Here is a 21,159-nt window from a genome sequence, read left to right as displayed (position 1 = left end):
AAAATCACACTGTAAATCTCCCAAAGGGATGTGGAAAATAGTGTCATGATTCAATGAAAGAAAGGTTGAACTTCTTGGCCATAATTCCGAACGGTGTGGTTCATGGAAACACACAACTGCTCATCACACGACAAAAATACAAAACAAAAAACGACAACAACAAACAACTGGTTAAAAGTCAAGAAGTTCTGTGTATTTATATTGAGTAATGTGGTATAATACTTTAAGCAATTGTTGAAGCTGAATGGGGATATTATGTGATTAATCATTTAAGTAAAATCATAATGCATTTCCCCATATGATAGTCAGTAGGTATATATGCATATCAGTATGATGTCCATGGATTAATTTGCAATGTACAGTCAGAAGGGGGTTCAAACCCTCTCCCCTTGTTTAAGAGTCAATGCACTTTACCAACTGCGCCACCGCAGTCGTATCAATCACCTCCGTTTGATGATAAATTGTATGTAAAGGAGTGGGAGTGGAAAGTTGGAGAATTTTTATATTAAACTTTAAATTGTGGGAAACTGTTAAGTATGTGGAATGAGAAAAATGATGGCCTAAAAGGTGTGGATTTTTGGAGCATGTTGAAAATTGAACGGTGTAAATCGGATGTTGTATGTATGAGTTAAAACCAGACAAAAAAGTGAGCGGAATAAAAATAATAAAAATCGGAACAATTACACTTATTTTTTTTCTATTATTTCATTCAAATTAAAAGCAAAAATATATTTGAAAGTAAATGTCTCTGTCATGAGTTCAATATTTAAAAAAAATAATAATAATTCATCATGAGAAAGTGATTGGATGGATTGCATCAAATGCTTCGTTTAAGATTGCAGAATCACGAAGAGAAAATACACAATTTGTTTAAAGTATCATTCCCTTAAATTCAAAACAGATTTTTCTTTCCATTCTTAATTCTTCGGTTCAAGCATAAAGTAATTTGACATATCCTGAAACTGCAATGATAATGCTTTAAATAAAAGTGGAGTGCAATAGCTTTCACAAACACCTCAATGAAGCCGGTGCATGTGTATCTATTGGAAACGAGCCTTTCAGACTACATTTTAGCTACACAGGGTGTTCAGTATTTGAAACGGAAAAATACACTCTGGTGAACAAGCTAAGAGGTCCTGAGTGGTCCTGCACCAGTGAGGTGCCAGCATTTTGCTAGAAAGTGGTTCACCTGGGTTGCTTTCTTTTTCCTTTGTGCTGTGAGGTGCTTACTAGCCTTAGAAGTCTTTTTTCTTTATTTCTTTTTGCTCTTAGTTTATGGTCTGGAGCGTCAGCTCAGATTGACTTGTATTTTCTTTCGCCCACATTGACACAACCCACTCTGTTTTCGTGCATTGGTTTACCAAGAGATGACAATTGGGAATATTAAGATTCCCCCACTTTCCCCCCACCCAATTGCTTTATGAGCTCATTTGCATTTAAGACAGGCATTAATGCAGAAAGTACAACTGTAGAATCAGGCAACTCAAGAAATTAAAAAAATAGTGTATTTGTTTGCATTTTATACATGTGCTGTAATTTTAATTTCAAAATGTTATTTCAAGAAACATTAAGATTGTATGTTTTTCATATGTTTGTATGTATTATCTTTATTAAACAGTAAGAGAGATTCAGAGATTCCCACGAACTGCAGTGGGAAAATCTAACATATTGTCATGAAACAGTGCAAGTACAATAACTGTGATATTTGGCTTTTATTTGTATGTTTTTAATATACACAACCAATCAACAATATTAGTACCCTCTATATTTGTGTTAATTGCAGTCACAGCTCTTCGATATAATTGTAATTCATTCCTCTAAACACACTGACATTTTTTTAATTTATTTTGGTTGACATTCCAGTCCTTGTTAATATTTTTACTCCACAAGGTTCTCCAGTGCACCCATCAACAACCAACTAAGATATGTTATTATTATAAAAAAATATATTTGTGGTTAAAAAGATGGCAATAATTGCAAGGTGTGAAAAAAGCTATTACAATACTGAGGGCTGTATGTTGGGTTTGCCGCTATTCCCAAGTAAACTCTCAAGAGGCACATTTTAATTCAAATTAATTTTAATCTGTGCATTTTCAACCTCGCTTTCTCATACAGGTAGTACACACATTAATTACCATCTTTGGGAATTGTACGTTTGATTGAGTGCAAATAATTATTCAAAAGGACGTTTCATGGTTTGAATGAATGATATAAATGATCATGTGATTCAGTTCAACACATTTATCACACATCTTATTTTGTTTGATAAATCCACAATTATTTACAAATAGTGACACCTGGTAACTTGTACAGTTATACTGTACAGGATGCAGAACTGAATGGGATTTTCTTTTGTGCAGTCTTACAAAATCTATAATAAAAGTGTTCTGACCCTATCCACCAAAAACTAAGCTATGGAGTATATAATTTGATACAGCTCTATAGTTGAAGACTACACAGGTGTACTTTGTGGTATAATGTCCTACGGTAAACACACTGACATTGGCCCAAGAAAATAGTATTTTAAATTCCTGAAATAAAAGAAACAAAATAAGTCCTTTATTTTCTCAGACATTCTCAAAGTGAACTACAGTATAGAAAGAGGACTTTGCAAACCAATAAAGTACTTAAACGCAGCAGATTCCTGTTTTAAATTACACAATGCAAGGGAAATACTGTAGATAACACTATTTTGTGCATTGATAGGACACCAAGTGATTTTTTTTATTTTATTTTGTATTTATTTTTTTACACAGCGCCTTAAATCCCCATATGAGCCACTGAATATGCACATTACGATGTAGCGGTCAGTTTTACACTTTCGTCACAGCCTTGTATGTAGGTTGTCAAACGTGAGGCTGAAAACACCTCATTAAGTGAGTGTCTTACATATCTTGGCGCTGCTGTCGCACCTCTGCCTTCCCATGTCACAGCTAAGGGCATGTAAGTTCAATATCACGGCTAACCCCACCCCCCACTACTATCTATTGGAACCATCATTGCTAGAGACAATCAGGAACGTACATTATTGTAGTTGCCGGCGCACACGCGCATGCCACAGTGACTTGAGACGTCAGGATTGGACGCAGCAGGGGATCCCCAGCAGTCCGTTTCTGCCTCGCTTGGCATATCATCATCTTTTACAGGGAGGAGATGCGATTGTGCCGTCTCCCACTTGCAGAGGGCAGCATTTGCAGAGCGATGCCGTCCCCTTTCTTTCTCTCGCTCCCACTTTATTAATGCGCTCCTCGTCTAAAAGGAGAAAGAGCGACTAACGCCTGGTTCACCTTTGGTGACTTGAACTGTACTTCGAAAGAAAAAAAACAACAACATTAAGCTTGACTCTTTATTACTTTGCGTTGTGTTTGACAGCCGTTGGGACAGCGGACTCCATCACCGACACTCTTTATTGTTGATTTGAGGTTATGACAGCCGCGCACATCGCATTGCTTTGGACATGAATAATCCATCCTCATGCTCGCATGGGCGGAGCTTTGATTTCTAGAAAGCAACAGCATTTAACGATATTATAACTACACATTTCTTCTGTCCCACAGCGGGGAAGAATTATTTGGATACTAAAGTACTGAAAATGGGAGCGCACGTTCACACTGGGGTTTCGCTTTCTTCTCTATGTGTCGTTTTGGTAATTAAATAGCGAGACAGAGATTGACTGTGCCAAACTGAATGGAAGAAGTTGCTTTTTTATTTTCCTTTTTCGTTTTATGTTGAAGAACCGGCCACATACACGAGGACAAGACTGCGTTGGGACTGACAGGTAAGTCGTAAAATTATATATATATATATTTTGTTTATTAATTCAAATTGTGGCTGCAATAATTCACTTAGTGTCTGCCAAACACTAACACGGGTAGCCTAATTCACATTATATATGCTAAAATATATTAAAATTAGACTGTTTCGTTTCTCCAAGTCTTCTATGCATATCATCGGCAGGATCTTTTATTAATATTATTTTTAACCTATATGGTCAAATATGTTCCTTCAGTCAAAATGCTATGCATCGTTAATAAAACATACATATCTCACCTACACAACCTTTTCGATGTAAAACAAATTAACACAGACAGTCCAAGTACAGTACTGATAAATGAACAAATTAAACAGGATTGCTGGACACACCTGTATTTTAAGTAAGATTATGGTGAGAGCTGTCGTGCTGGCAGTTGTCTGTGCATGTGTAGCCTATGGACATGTGCGGGTGCGTGCGTGTGAGCGCGCTGAAAGGAAAAGTGATGTCGAAAGGAATTTTCTAGTTACAGTACACGGAAGCAAATTGCTGTCGTTGTGTTTTACTCTATTGCATTTATTTTAAAATGTTTAGGTTTATTTCAGAGGCTCCCTCCACCTCCACCCCAGAAACTTAATACACGTGGTCTGCTGTCCTTTAACATAATTTCTTGTCATCGTGCAATATGCACATTTGTGCACTGTGCTTCTTGAACCCTGGCTTGCGATCTTTGTTGCTATTATAGTGAACTCGCAAAGTTTTTGACCCGACACTTTGGGGGAAAGCTTGAAACGCAGCCCGTCTTCCACGTATGTTTAAAAACAGAATGTGTCCGTGATATATTCTCTTGCTCCTGAAAGAATATTTTCTATTAAATTTGCGTGTACTTTCTGCCTATCAGCTTCCTTCCTATAAGCACAGCACAGAATTTCATATCTTCAATTTATATAGGCCTATAGATGCATCATTTGAAAATCTAACATTTTATCGAAGGACACGCACACACACACACACACCCACACACACGCACACACACACACGGCAATACTGCATCATATTTTTAGAGATGTAATTTTAAAACATGGTGGTACACCAACAACATTAGTTGTATTTATTGTACTGTATTTGCAGTTTAGTCATAATAAAAATGATACATATAGTGTCCAGCAAAGAGGCAATGACTTTGCAACTGAGAGCATTTAATTTCCTTTCCACTGAGATGTGCTTAAAATGTGAAACAGCAAAGGCACTTTTATACATATGATGAAGTGGAAGTGCTGTATAAGTATAAGGTCACAAGTAAAATAATGAGTTAAATGCATCAACCATTATATTCAAAGTAATATTTATGTTGCATACCGAAGTTACAGTAGTTCGGTAGAATTTCTTTTTGTGTTGATTGTAAGGGCGATAGTGAGTCCCCCCCCCCACACCCCTTTTTTTTAGTTTGTGAGATTGGTGGTGAAAGTTGATAGACGATGATTGAAATTATATATTTTTTTTTTAAATAGGGGAAGGTTTGTGGTTGTTGTTCAATCCCACTAACAAAATATTTTGAGGCCCCAAATTTCAAGACAACAAACAATTTGCAGTGATGAAAATCCTTACTCAACATAGGTTGAAGATGATGGTGGTGACGACACTGCAAGTAAAGAGAACTAACTTGTAAAAATAGAAACATGCATTATTGCTGTTGTCATGGTGATCTACAGTTTATGGCAGTCCCTCTTTACTTTTTGTGCTGTGCTCAACGTTGTATGTTTTACCAATTGTGGCCACTATAAAATGAAAAGGCAAGGTCTATTTCAAGACAGTGTTAAATTGCTGATTAGTTTTGCTTGTACATTCATTAGCTATGCTTTCTCGGTTACTTTGGCTTGTGACTCAATGTTGCATAGTTGACATTTGCTAATGATAATAATGATAATAATAGCATTAAAAAACATAAACAAATTAACAATATACAAAGTGAAAAGTTATGTTTTCTTTGCTGAAAGTAAATTTATGCAAGGAAACAATCAATGAATATTCAAACATTCCTAAGATAGGAATCCGTAAATTCATCTCTCTCTCGTACTCACTAAGCTATTTAGTTGTGAATAGTTGTCAACTATCACTATATTATACATATATCACTAACTTGTACATATATTCATTGTCAACAAATGTATATTTAACTCAGCTGATCTTGATCGATTGAAATTTTTCTCACTGTAGTTTATTAACTTTTTAACAAATGTTGCAACAAAAGAGGGCCAAAAGACAACAAATGAAATAAAATAAAGTAGTGTTCCAAGCAGTTGCTAAAGGCACTACTTTTTGGTATTTTGTCATCATCATCATCGGCGCGGCATCAGATTTGAGCAAGTGGGTATAATCTGCGGAGATGCGAGATGGTGGAGCAGAACAGTATGCTAAAAATCTAGCAGCAGTAGTTGAAGCAAAGGCAAAAAATCTCTCTGTAAATGATGATTGGCTAGAAAGGCACGATGGAGAGGAGTGGCGTCATCTTGTTACCAATGCAGTTTTACACAATCTCATATCAACCTTCACAAGAGGAGGCTGAATGCAGTGGTATAGCATATGTGGTGGGAGTGGGCATTTTCTTTCCCTCCAGGCTCAACATTTAAAAACAGGAAAAATGTCGTAGAAATTAAAGCAGCAGTGGTCAGAACCGTAAAAAAATATCATAATTTCATAGTCGCAAACACTGCCTTAATGGTGTTGCCCCTCGCATCCTCCACAACCCAAAGCAAACATATCTCCAACTTAAAAGTCCTCAAATGTGGCATTGAACTCAACAGCGCACGGTCATGAAAGTGTCAGATCTCTGTTCTTTGACAAGGCTATTTATTTTAATAATCCATTCACTTTCTACACTTTTTATGATTTGACTATGATGTCTGCTTGTACATGAGTACGGGCGAGGTGCAGCCTGGACTGGGCACCAACAAATTGCAGGGCACCGTTTTGGCTTTACAAAATGGACAATAGCAAATTTTCATCAGAGATGGCTTTATGTGTATCAGAGATGGCTTTATGTGTCCCTAATCATTCTGCTATATAAGCTTTTGAGATATTTCCAGTTTTGTTTTTTAGGTTTGTCATAAAAGCTTGAGCAATATTTTTTACCATGTCTTGTAATTTATAGCTAAAATGTTTCAGAAAATATTTCACCTTTTGCTGAACCGAACCCTTAATTTATAAATATTATTTTATTATTATTATAATGTTGTTATTGTTTGACTTTCGACTTATGAAAACCTGATGTGCTAAACGTAAAACAACAAGGGCACATTCAGAATCAAGTCAGGTCATCTTTATTTATATAGCGCTTTCAAACAGCCGTAGCTGTCAAGCGCAAAAACATTTCTCTAGAAAAGTTTACTTGCATCTCTGATCTTAAAAAAATCGTAAAAAATTGTTTGTCCAGTATGTTTGGTTGTTTTAAAATATAATATATATATATATATATATATATATATATACATATACATATACATACACACACATATGCGCACGCACACACAAACACACACACACGCGAGCACACTCATACACAGGTTTGTTTTACTATCTTTGTGGGGCATCTCATTGACATAATGCATTTCGTAGCCCATCCCCTAACCCCAACCATAACAAATGATTGCCTATTCCTTACCCTAACCTCAACCATAACCCAATTCAAACCTAAACTCTAAAATAAGTCTTGACCCTCAAAAAGAAAACTTAAGGGGTCTAGCAAAATGGCCCCACATGGACGGGTGGGCCCCACCACTCCGTGAAATCCCTAAATGTTGGCCCAACAAAAACAAGACTACACACACACACACCCCCACGCACACACAAACACACAACTGTATAAATGTACTGTATTGTTAGGCTTGAGGTGATGTCGTTGCCAGATGGCTTTTTCTCACTTAACGGCATTTTTTGGGAAAGGAAGCTCATGAGCATTTTTGATTGGTTGTGACATAATTGACATTGCAACATAGTTCACCAGCGGTTCAAATTTTGAATAGCAGCAAAACCAGTGCCCGACAGTTGTCTATTCATGAAAAGTAGTTGCCGAGCCCTGCACATCGCCACGTTGCTTGGTGTGTGACAGGCCTAATACATTGGTCATGAAGGATGTTACAGACTTTGGGGTATTTTACTGAACACATTTGTAATTATGTTAATGTTGTGGAAACAATTTATTTCCAAAATACATTTAGTTTATTATTACAGGAGGAAAGTGTGGTGATGACTTACCTCAGACAGTATCTACTTCTCAATAAAGGAAGATGTTGTTGACTGGCCTAAAACCCCACTAATTTGCACTACAAGTATGTAATTTAGCCTTCAACGGAAGTTGTAATTAAAAGCAAAGACAGACAATAGGTGAGAGAAACACTCTAAATATGTTTGGACAGTCAAGTGAAAAATGAAGATATTTATGTCAGTGGAGATTAAAAAAGAAAGAGAAAAAAAGTTACATTTATATCCAGTCTTTGTGATTGATTACAGTTGAGACTGGTAAGGGACCAGGGTTCATGATGAGAAACTGACTCGTGCTTTAAGATCAGGGACAGAGTTAGATGTTGCCATGTCACTTTGTCTCCAAAAGACTAGAAAAAGTTGCTAATTGTGTCACTTTCCACTTTTGACTGTTTGATTTGTGTAGTGTGACTGGCAAATCAGCAGATCGGGTGAAGGTCGGCAACATTGGCCTAATGATTGTGATGAAAAAGATATACAATATTGAAACTGTTGTCGGTTACCAGTAAATGTTAATTATGAAATCCATGCAATTATTATTTACTACTGAGCTAAACCCTGAGAATAAACACTGAATCTGCTTTCTTGTGGGGAAAAATTATTTGTAACTTTCGTGATTTTATGTTATACTTTTATGATTTTTTTTTTCTTAGTAGACTTGCACCAAGGTTTAACAATCTTTCACAAGAACACTCGTAAAAACATTTTGAAAAGTACCATTTAAATAAATCTATCAAAATTTGCATTTTATAATGCTTACAAATTTGGATTCAAACTTGGGAGTTCAGGGGAGACTAATGTGTCTCTGCTGCTAATAAAGCAATCTTCGTTGATACAAACACAATTGGTTTGTGATTTGCCATTCATGAACGAATGTCCTACATTTTATAACTGATTCTTCATTTATGTTTACATCGTAACTACAACAAAAAGGTTTAAAATTTACATTTTCTCACCTATGTTTAAAAGTATGTTTTTGCTATCCAAAGGTGTGTTGTTGTATTAACAAATCTAAAAGTGTTCTTTGGTAAAAAAACAAAACTAAAAAAAAACAAATCCCCACTGTTAATATCTTGGCGATTATAGTATTCTCTTTATTTATTTATATTTTTTACATTAATGACATAAGAATTAAGGAGCCAAAATTTGTAAAATTGGGTTATATTAGCACAGTGATCCACAGAGCAAGTTCAGATTGTCCGAGTGGTTCCCCACCACTTTACCATTGCACATTAGTGAGTCATGTCCAATCATCAGGTGTGCCACGGGAAACTAGCCAATTTCACTAAATTGGTCCAAAATTATTTATTAACTGCAACCGTATTTCTATCTATGCCAGTGACAAACAATTGACGGACAGAATAATTAAATGCTCTTCCACTCAATTACAGAAGGCAAAGAAGAAACCTGTTTATCTGTTTTTTGGGGACATTTTCATTTGGTGGGGTGCCGGGAGACTTTTCTCATTCTAATTCTCAAACTATGTCTTCTTGGTTTAATAATAGCTGAGAAACTTTGCATTACCCTTTGCTGAGTATGATTGGCTCAATGGGCTAGTTTTTAACTGTATTTGTTCAAGTTTGAATGGTGTGAGACCACTGTTTCGTACTGCAACACAACCCCAGCGCACGCACGCACGCACGCACACACACACACGCACACACACACAAACTCACACAAATTACCAGCCATTATACATTATCATTGCATTATTCCAGTCACTCATAGAAATTGGTAATACACATATAATACAGTGGATCATCACAAACCTGTGCTCTGTACAGTCAAACCTATGTGTCCCTAATCCTCACTGTAAAATGTAATTGTATATCTTTCTTAAAGCAAAAAAGTGACCTTAACTCATTGCAGCTTATTCTGTTGAATCTTCTGACTTTTCATTTCATTTTTCATTTCAATTATTTAATTCATTAATTTACAAAAGAAAAAAAAAGACAATATGATATAAAATAATATTCTTCAGAGAATGAAAAGGAGCAGGCTAGCTTTGATAAGGGGGTGTGGCGGAGGAGCTCGTGTGCGCAGACCTCCAAACAACTCAAAATTAATATTAGGGCTGCATCTATCGAATATTTTGGTATTCAGATATCCTACTGAAAATTGCGGCGAATAGTCAGGTATTTTTGATATATATATACAAACCCAATTCCCAAAAAGTTGACAGTTGTGAATAAAAACTAAATGCAATTATGTGGAAGTGCCAAATTTCAATATTTTGTTCAGAATAGAACATAGATGACAGGTCAAAAGTTTAAACTGAGAACATTTATAATTTTAAGGGAAAAATATGTTGATTGTAAATTTCATGGTGCCAACAAATCTCAAAAAAGTTGGGACACGTAGCATTAAGAGGCTGGAAAAGTCAATTGCACTTATAAAAATACAGCTGGAAGACCAGTTACCACTAATGAGGTCCATTGGCAACTTGATTGGAGTATATAAAGAGTTTCTTGGAGTGGCAGTGTCTCTCAGAAGCGAAGATGGGTAGAGAATCATCAATTCCTCCAATGTTGCGCAGAAAGATAGTGGAGAAATATCAGAAAGGTTTACCAGCGAAAAATTGCCAAAAGGTTGAAGTAATCATCATCTACAGTGCATAACATCATCCAAAGATTCAGAGAATCTGGAACAATCTCTGTGTGTAAGGGTCAAGGCCGAAAAATCAAACTGGATGCCCATGATCTTTGGGCCCTTAAACGGCACTGCACCGCAAACAGGAATGCTTACTGTAAGGGAAATCTCAGAAAGGGCTCAGCAATACTTCCAGAAAACATTGTGGGTAAACACAATCCACCATGCCAGCCGCCGTTGCCAGATGAAACTCTACAGTACAAAGAATAAGCCATTTCTAAAGCAGACCAAGAAGTGCAGGCGTTTCTCTGGGCCAGGGGTTATTTAAAATGGAGTGTGGCAAAGTGCAAACCTGTTTTGTTGTCAAACGAATCACGATTCGAATTTCTTTGTGGAAAACTGGGGCGCTATATCATAATGACTAAAGAGGACAAGAACAACCCAAGTTGTTATCAGCACTCAGTTTATAAGCCTGCATCTGTGATCGTATAGGGTTGCATGAATGACTGTGTGTGGCATGGGCAGCTTCTACATCTAGAAAGGCACCGTCAATGCAGAAAGGTATATTTAGATTTGAGAACAACATATGCTCCCATCCAGGCATCATCACTTCCAGAGAAGATCTTGCATTTCTCAACACGATAATGCCAGACCACATGCAGCAACAATTGCAACACCATGGCTGCGTAGGAAAAGGATCCGGGTATTGAAATGGCCAGCCTGCAGTCCACTTCTTTCACTTAGAATAGAGCACATTTGGCGCGTCATAAAGGGGAAGGTGCAACAAAGAAAGCCCAAGACAGTTGAACAGTTAGAGAGAGGCGTTTTAGACAAGAATGGGACAGCATTCCTATTTCTAAACTTGAGAAACTTGTCTCCTCGATCCCCAGACGTTTGCAGACTGTTGTAAGAAGAAGAGGGGATGCCTCACAGTGGTGAAAATGGCCTTGTCCCAACTTTTTAAGATTTGTTGACACCATGGAATTTAAATTCAACATAGTTTTCCCTTAAAATGATACATTTTCTTAGTTTAAAATGTATCCCAGTCACAAGTTTAGCCATGTAAATATTGTGTATGATGTTTACATAGTGAATTGGTGGGAGGAAGATTTGTTTTTGAAGGTGTAACTCACATTATGGTTGTACGCTAGCGGGCTAGCAAGAAGCTGGACTCTCAGCTCAAACTTTCGCTCCTTCAGCAAACCGAGTAAGTTCCAAACACTGAATACCGGTCGCCTTTTCCTCCTCTCGTCCATGAAGCTTTTTCAAACTGCCCGCGTGTGGAGGACACGACTAGTCAGCCAAAATGTCAAAGGGAAGTAGTCCACTTAGCGTTCACGCCACCATGTAGGCAGACTTCAAAGTAAAATCCGCCAAGGCTGTTGCATTGGTGTCAATGTATTATTTGGTCAGCTTTATTTTGAAATTTGCCTTAGCATAGGCGGCATGTTTTTGCCCTGACATGTCTGAATGACGGCGCTGTGTCAGCCCAGCTCGCACATGTACACAGGTACATACTTACTCGAGGAACTTACTCATTAACAGTGTTGGGAATAATGGCGTGTAAACTAACGGCATTAGGTAACTAAATTTTTTTCCATAAACGGACTAATCTAATTATTCTCCCCATATTCGCCGTTATTGTATGTGAAATGTGTTACGTTACAATTAATTTATTAGTTTCAAGGCTCGAAGTAAGTTTACATGACGTTGTGGGGTGACTTGCTCTGAAAATGTCATTTGCGCACAGTTAGAGACACCGTTGTTGTCGAACCTCGTCACAATAAAATTGTCTTGGCAGCTGAAATATATAGTGACTTTTATTTTGAAAGTGCCGCGACGTGACGGACGTGTCATCTTTCCTTCCTTAAGGCTTAGCATTTTAGCAAAGACAACTTTGACAAGAGTGACATAAATCAAAATAACAGATTTACCGAAAAACGGCCGCCATGTGGCGGGATTTGTTGTGTTTGTAGTGTAATTAATAGCGCCAACAATCGTATTTCTCTTATTTCACGAGTGCTAAACACGTAAACAGTGTTGAAAGAAATAGTCCAGTTTTGGCAAATCACACTGACGAGGCGATGGAGTCGAGGTCTGCCGGGAGCACCGAACTAATTAAAGTAAGAACGGTGTGCATTTATATAACATTTGTATGTGAATGATGCAAACCTACAGTTTGGCAGTTTTCTGACGTAAATCAATAATTAAAAATGTCTTGCCACAAATCACTATATATGCAGTAGTTATTTTTATAATTTTTATGATTGCTGTGGTAATTGGCAGTGGTAGAACATGCATCAACACTCCAAATTTAATGAATAATAATAATAGTAATAATAATAGTAATAATAATAATAATAATAATAGTAATACTAATAATAATAATAATAATAATAATAATAGGCAATAATCATTTGTGTGACATAAATAAAATATACACAAAAATAAATGAAAACACCTTATGAAGCCTGGACATAATTTGAATTCTTTGTATACAAATATAATAATAATAATAATAATAATAATAATAATAATCCAAATTATTTGATATACAACTTTTTTTAAGTAGTAAAAATGTGTTTCCTGGTAACTGTCATGTTTGGGTTCTGTTTTTCTTTGTGTGTCTCCCTTGGTCTTGTTAAGTGTAATCCTGCCCTTCCTCGTGTCAACCAATCAGTGCCCTCAGCCACTTGTGTCTTGCCCCAAGCGTGTTTTGTTGTGTCGTTAGTGTGTGTGTGTATTTAGTCTCCTGTCTCCCCTCTGTCTGCGTGGATTCATTGTCGTTTTCCTCCCATCATGCTGCCAGTTTTTTTCTTTGTTGTCCTCCCCACATTTTGTTTCACTCCCTTTTGTTTTGTATAATTAAATTCCTTTTTTTTTTTTCATCACCTCTGCCTGCTTCCCTGCGTTTTGGTCCGCAACTACCACTACCCCCTGACAGTAATGAGTTACTTTTATTATGAAGTAATTCAATTACTAACTTTTACCTTTTTAGGCAAGTAATGAGTAACTATAACTAATTACTTTTTTAAAGTAACGTTCCCAACACTGCTCATTAACATACATTTTAATGTTTTTGTTTTGGTGGAAGAAGCAAGTCAAGTCAAAGGACTCAAGTCCGAATGAAGTCACAAGTCATTGTTGGTAAAGTCCAAGTCGAGTTGCAAGTCTTTTAACATTTTGCCAAGTCGAGTCTGAAGTCGTCTAATTCAAGACTCGAGTCTGACTCAAGTCCAAGTCACATGACTCGAGTCCACACCTCTGGTATATTCCGCATTTGGTTGCGTGAGAAATTAAGTTTGTGTCCATTTTTGCATGTGCAAATTTTTCATTCTTGAATTTATATATTACAGATATTATAAAAAGCTACAATGACATGGAGGATAAAGTGGCATGTTTGAAACTCTAGCCTATGAACTTAAGATATAGTGGAATCCCTCAGCGATTAGTAAGCACTATGGAATCTCTGACAGATGGAAACAGTGAACATGAATGGAAGCTGAGGGAGGAAAAGGTAATTTAGGAGGTGTGGGAGTAATTCCTTGCACACCTCTCAGTCATAAATATGGAAAGGAACAGTACAGCTCAGCCAGCCCTCCTACATACAGAATGTTACTCTGCATTCTTGGCAGGGTGAAAAAGCAACCAGCTAAGGGACACAGAACTTAGACCAAGATGTTATGAAGAGGGCAGACAAGTGAACCCAAGAGGAGAAATCTGCACACTGCCAACATTTTAATTATTCTTTTTTCCCATCAACCAAAGCAGAGCAGTTCAACCACTCAATGGTTGAACAAGTCCTACCTTACGCCAGGGCCGTACTGGGATTCATTTTCAGCCCTGGAGATTTATGGCTCATGACTTTACGCCGGTGTTTTAATGAAGTTATATCATTTTATATGTATGTCTTTCCATACATAAGACGTATGCATACGTCATAAAAGTCATAGTCGCCGTGTACATATGATGTATCATAAGCGTTTTTTTCATGCAAGAGTGTACAGGAAGGTCTGACGCAGCTTCTGACTAAAAGATTAGGCTTGACTGCAAAGTTATTTAAAAGAAATGGCCAGCAGGTAGCAGCAAGTATAAGATCAGCCATCATGCAAGGATCTTGTTGCAAAAGAAGAGAAGGAGGAAGTGTAGGGTTGTTTTTTTGAGGGAAAAAACTGATATGCAAAAATATTGTTTATTTCTTCTTCTTCCTCGACGAGGAGAGTGTCACTTCCTATCCAATATGTCAAAACTCTTATTATTTTATCTAATTAATCCGATTTAGGCTGCACATTTATCAATACTCATGACATATTTGGCAACAATTAGTATGATTTGGTGCTCATCCAAGATGTCTAAAGTCTCATATTTGGCGAAGGACATCCACAATCCTCTGCAGTGTGGGATTGCTCTGCCTTTCATCCTGTAAATATCCTTAGTGGCCCGCAGCATAATGAAGTAAAAGTCTCTCTGTCTCGCTATTTGCTGAATGGTGCACCTCAGTTCCTGCAGTCCCTGCTAAAAAAAATAAAAAAAATAATAAAAAAGAAGCATAGACCAGCATAGTTAACATTTTTGAATTAGTTAAAAAGTTCAGATTTACATGACCACAATTATTATTTGATTTAATTAATCCAATTTAGGCTGCACATTTATCAATGCTTATGACATTTGGCAACAATTAGTATGGTTTGGTGCTTTAAGGAAGTAGAATAAATTCTAACAAAACTAATACACAAGCATTGATAATTACAACAACATTATATAATAATAAACAATAATAATAACAATAATATTGGAAAATTATTACTTGTCACAGAGCATTGAGAGGTTGAGAACCACTGTTTTTAGAGTTAAAAAAATAAAATTATATATATATATATATAATTTTATATAAATATAAATACGCCTTTGGGACACTTAAACCATTTGAAAAACTTGTTTGAAATACGTTCTTGAGCAAACGAGTTAACTGTAACTTAAAAAAATACTACATATTTTGTTTAAATAAGTGTGTTTGTTTAATTTCTATATTCACCAGCGTGTATATTTGACATTTTTATAGGTATATGTTGACCCTATATATATATATACAGTTAAAAATTTAGAAATATAAAAAGCTGAAAATACCAATGGCCATAGTTTAAAAAGATGACCTGATTGAGCAAAGCCAAAGTTGTATTTGGATTCAGCACATTAATATTTCCTTCAAACAGCTAAAAATTGTATAAAAATGTACAGTTTACCAATGTAATTAAAGTAAAAATCCCCTTTGTTTTGATCTGTCAATTAATTCCAATTGTATTAATTTTTTTCTTCTAGAGCTCAGTATTGTTCATTCGGTAATTTTACCGATTTGATATGTCATCATCATTGCTCTCTTTTATTTTATTTTATTTTTTTATTTTTTTATTTTTTTGTATGTGGGTGAGTATGTGCATGTTTATGTGTGTGTGGGGGTGGGGGGGGTGCATGTGTGCGTGCGTGTAAGTGTGTACTCATTAGTTCACCTAAATCCTATTAAAAATCCCATACCGTTCACCTAAACCGAATACTTCAGAATCCAGCTAGAGTCATGGGGTTGTCAGGAGACCCAAGGAAGTATCAAAGAAAAGAAAGGAAAGTGAAATCCAGCACCGACCAGACATTACCTACTACCCACAGGGTTACTAACCAATTCAACGACCAAAGGAAGAAGCAAATTGTGTTTGAAGCACCCCCCAGTCCACCCCCCCCCCACCCCCCACCCCCCACCCAGCCACCCGTACCCCCAGGCCCAGCGGGGAAAGGCCCCGGTCGTCACGCTAGCGTTCTTAGTGAAAGCTAACCCTGTTACTGAGTTTGGCAGCTCGCCGACTGGCGAACTCTACCCCTACACCATGAATGTGACCCCACCCAGTGTATATACAAGTGTGTGTGTGTGTGGTGCATTAAAATTGGGAGCAGGTGAGATGGAGCAGAGGGAAACGATATCCCCCGGCTCCGATCCACCTGCCTCCCAAACATGTCAGTGAGTGTATGTGGTGCATTAAAAAAAAAAAAATAGGAGGGGCACGGTGGTGCGGCGGGGACCGGAGTGCATAACCATAAAGCATGAAAATAAGTGTCTGTAGTGTTTTGTTAACACTGGAGACAAATGTCGGAGTCTGAGAGTCCCATTTTCTTCATCATATATTGAATAATGTATGTTCTATGAATAATTTTATATTGGATAAGTTGTAAATTTGTGTGTTTTGTCATTTTAAATATGTTTTCACAAACTTGAATCCAAAAGTCAGAGTCCAGAGCTATAGACAAGTCTGTCTCCCATTTCGAGATGGGTAAAGACATTTTATCAGTATACGAAAGTAAGTTTATATTATATAAACATATTATCTGAGAAAAGATGGTGTGTAATTCCTTTCTACTCCCACACCTAAATAAAACGATTGGTTGTTAAGTTGAAAGTCGGGGTTATGCCATAGGGGAGAAAGCCCGCAGGGCTCCACTTGGGCTTTTGTAATTTCTAGTGCCTTCCACCAGGCAGTCAGGGTGGCGGAAATCATTGAGTTTTTAAAACAATTGTGTCGCTTAATCGATGTTGTAATGAAGAGTAAATCTAGAAGTCTGAGGTTATTACAATCCTTCTGTTCTAGTTCCAGCCAACAGTTAGTATCTCTGTTGGGTTGTGCCTATAGAATGATATATTGTAGCTGGTTAGCTATATAGTAGTGCATAAAATTTGGTGCCTCTTGACCTCCTTTGGATTTACTTTTCTGAAGAGTAAAGAGACTAATCTTTGCTTTTTTTTTATTCCAGTAAAATTTTGTAACGGCCGAGTCCAACAACTCTAACCAGTTAGCCGTAGGTTTAAATGGAATCATTGAGGATTTTTTTTTAATTTTGGGTCAAACTTTCATTTTAATGGTGGCTATTCGTCCTATTAGAGAAATAGGAAGATTATTCCAGCGCTTCAAGTCACTATAAATGCTATCCAGAAGTGGAGTAAAGTTTAAATTAATTAAATCAGTTAATTTAGGTGAGATTTTTATGCCTAAGTATTTTAAATTACATATAGGAAATGAGTAGTGTGGGCCCTGGCTTGCAGGGTTCCATGAATTTTCTGTAATAGGTAGTAATGTTGATTTTGTCCAGTTATTAGAATAATCTGTTAAATGTGAGAATTTAGTTATTAAGTTAAATACTTCCCCTAACGAAATAGCAGGTTTTTCTAAATAAAGTAAAATATAATCGGCATATAGATTAATTTTGTGTTCAGTTACCCCAGAGTGAATTCCTTGAATCCTTCTTTCCTGGCGTATAGCTAATGCAAGCGGCTCAATAAATATTGCAAATAATAAAGGGGACAGTGGGCATCAGCAGTGAGATGTCAAAATGCCATGTCGGGGGTGGTTTAAAGGTATAATCAACTTGTAGGGTAAGGGAGACTGGTGCATGGTCGCTAATAATAATAGGATGTATTTTTGTAACAGTTTTATCAGCAATAGAGTTATTTGTAAGAAAAATATAAATTCTTGAAAAAGACCGGTAACAGCGGAAAAGAAGGTAAATTCCTTCTTAGTTTGGTTTTTAAGTCTCCAGCTGTCGACGAGGCCAAAATCATCCATATATCCCCTATTACTTTAGTAGATTGTAATCGCCTTATACATGTTGTATTATTAGAAGGATCTATTAATGGATTTAAGACTGTGTTAAAAAGTCTCCTCCAATAATAATAGATAATAAAATTCGCTGCTAACTCAAACAGCTGAGAGAAAAATTCATGGAAAAAGGCCGGATCATCAATATTAGGGGCATATAAATTACCAAATGTATATATTTTACTAAATATAGTCACCTGAATAATAATGTATCGGCCCTCTGGGTGTGTTATTGTATTATTTAGAGTAAAGAATAAATTCTTATGTATGAGTATACAGACTCCTCTTTGTCTACTGTTATAAGGGGCAGATTATGCTTGACTAAAATTCTTATCAATAAGTCATTTTTCTTCAGATTTTTGTAGGTGGGTTTCTTGTAGGAGGCAAATATCTGCTTTTAATTTTAAGAGATGGTCTAAATGTTTTATTCTTTTTGCCTGTGAGCGAGCGCCACAAACATTCCAGGAAACCAGAACTAATTCATGCATACAAACAATATAGACTCAGTCCTGTGTATATATCTGTATAGGCTATTTGTTAATATTGGCATGTTATAGGATAGAATCAAAGTGGTTAGGTTGTTTATGTAATTTGTGTAAAATATGAGGTAACGTGTAAGTAAATATAACAGTGAAAAAACGGATAGGGAGGTGAAAGTGAAGGAAATTAGCGGGGGAATAAACATATAACAATACACCAGTAACTGGTAACCTAAGCGCGATTTTTTGTTTAAATATATTTTAGATATAGTTATGTATTAATATTATATTTGTAATATAGCCTAAACATAATGAGTTTTCATATTTTAGGTTTTATAACCACATATACAGTATATGTATACATCTAATAATCAAACAAAGTTTAGTTCCACCAATGCCAATTAGAACAGCCAGGGAGTGGAGTTGGGGTTCCGGAATAGTTGGCCATCTATGTATAGCTTATCAACGACTATCGTATTCCGTTTACCCTCCTACCTATTTTGTCTCATTATAGGAAACAGTACCTTTCGCCGCTCATTAATCTCTCTCGGGAAAAGAGGTCCCTTTAAGCTCCCGTCCTTTACTTTTAACAAATTCTTTCTGTTTAAAATGCTCAAACTTAGCGATAATAGGACCTGCTCGGTTTACTTTATGAAAGCTCACGTCACATGATGTTCAAAAAAATATTTTGAGAATTGTTTACCAGTGAGGGACTACTTTGGATGGCAGAGGGCTGAAAACATTACAATGTTGCATTAAGCTGTCATATAAGATCCATGTACCTTTGAGAGAATGCAGTTTTACTGGCGTCAGAGGCCGTCAAATGGTGTAAGTGGTGGGACACACCTTGCCCATCAGACTCCTGTTAGATAAAAATTCCCAAGCGAGGTAGCTATTGCCAACCAAAAGATTGAATCCTTGGTGCTGCTGCCGATTCTTGACCAGGTGTCCCTTCTGCGGTCTATTTCTCTTCCCAGCAACAAAATCTTTGAGAACCATGGATCTATTTAGAAAACTGGAGTGGGGCATTTACTTCTAGCAATGTTCTTTAAACTAAGCCATCTTGACAAAGTCAACTACCAATGCTTGTGCAGTTCTGGTTGATGTAAAGGGATCAAGTATCGGGTATCAGGGTCGGTTGAGCGGGTCATCCCGTGACGGAAGGGCCCGCGTTTTGAATCCTGGTTCCAACTGCTGTCGACGTGTCCTTGGGCAAGACACTTATTCACCTCCAGGTTGGCATTGCAAATGAGAAACTACTGTCAATTACCTTACCTGTTTAAATAAAGAATTGATAAAAAATAAATACTTTGTAATTTAACAGCTGGTTGACCCTCCTTTAACAGTGCCAATGTATGACGTGGCTGGAGGTACTAGCTCCTGATACTCCCCCGCACAACATAAACTCAAATGTACAAGCGTTGTTGTTGAATTCGACACAATTATGCTGATCAACTTGCATATGCCTGAGATGTAATGTTCCCCTGGGGTGTAGCAATAGTGTACAGTACAGTAAAATACACAAGTGTTTTTAATACGCGTGAGCCAGGTCCACTCCTCAGGATGTTTAGACACGGGCAAGTTAGAACCACTAGGGTGACATCATCCCCAAAGCTACATGTGTTAGAGTCCAGTCCTCGGCGGCCTGAGTCCTGCATGTTTTCGAGGTATCTCTACTCCAACACACCTGATTCAATGATTTTAGAGTTTACTGACCATTTATGCAGTTTCTGTACCTTGACATTTGCAATTACACAATTTCGCCAGAAGCTTTTTCCAAAAGGTTTTTTTTTGGCCCCTGTGACCAAACGGCCCCGAGTTTGGAGTGGTCCCTATCAACTTGTGATGGCCTAGGGTATGAGATAACAGGAAATCATAGTAAAAAAAAAGGTAACAAAAAACATCCTGAGGAGTTGAAAATGGCTTGCTCGCTTTATCGATGCAATGGTAATCATTGAACAAAGACATTATCTTTAAATTACCAGGACACAACTGACATACGGTAACTTTAAAACACTGTATAGGAGTCTTCTTTTATTGAATAATGCCAAACGTGTATTAACAATTTCATATTAGTGGTGAATTGGATCATTAAGTCACGGATCGGATCGTTTTTCGGATCATCAAAAAAAAGAAAAGAAAAAAAGATAAATAGTACTTTGCCTTAATTTTTTTTGTAAAGCGCTTTTTTCAAATCAAAATGTCTAATATAGCCGTGTAGGATTTAGGAACACAACTTTTAAGTGCAATATGAGGCAGAAACATTCTTATTTTTATATGGTTCATGTGTAAAATAAGGTATTAATGGTTTAAAGTTTTCCTATAATCTAAACAGCTAAGTTTGACATTTTGAGTTAAATGTTTTTATTTTTTAATGGGCAAAATTGTTTTATAAAATAAATGAAGACAAAGTTCTATTCATGTTTTTTTGTTTTTTTTCAAC

The 21,159-nt window shown here is 36.7% G+C and overlaps 1 protein-coding gene across 5 annotated transcripts in view; it reads left to right on the top strand.

The window, feature by feature from the left end:
- Positions 1-3,152: 3,152 nt before the first annotated feature.
- The window catches only part of tenm3 (teneurin transmembrane protein 3), a 269,085-nt gene continuing 251,078 nt past the window's right edge, over positions 3,153-21,159 (top strand). For all 5 annotated transcript variants that reach the window (XM_086083026.1, XM_086083025.1, XM_086083024.1 and 2 more), the window contains exon 1: positions 3,153-3,778. In XM_086083026.1, the coding sequence (XP_085939152.1) occupies positions 3,726-3,778 (53 nt within the window). In that variant the 5' untranslated portion in view covers positions 3,153-3,725. The remainder of the gene's footprint in view (positions 3,779-21,159) is intronic.

The sequence above is a fragment of the Leptonotus elevatus genome, chromosome 8, assembly GCF_054856555.1.
Source record: "Leptonotus elevatus isolate MCC_2025b chromosome 8, RoL_Lele_1.0, whole genome shotgun sequence".
Taxonomy (NCBI): domain Eukaryota; kingdom Metazoa; phylum Chordata; class Actinopteri; order Syngnathiformes; family Syngnathidae; genus Leptonotus; species Leptonotus elevatus.
Note: the sequence above shows the minus strand (reverse complement) of the source record. Positions and strands in the feature narration are given on the sequence as shown.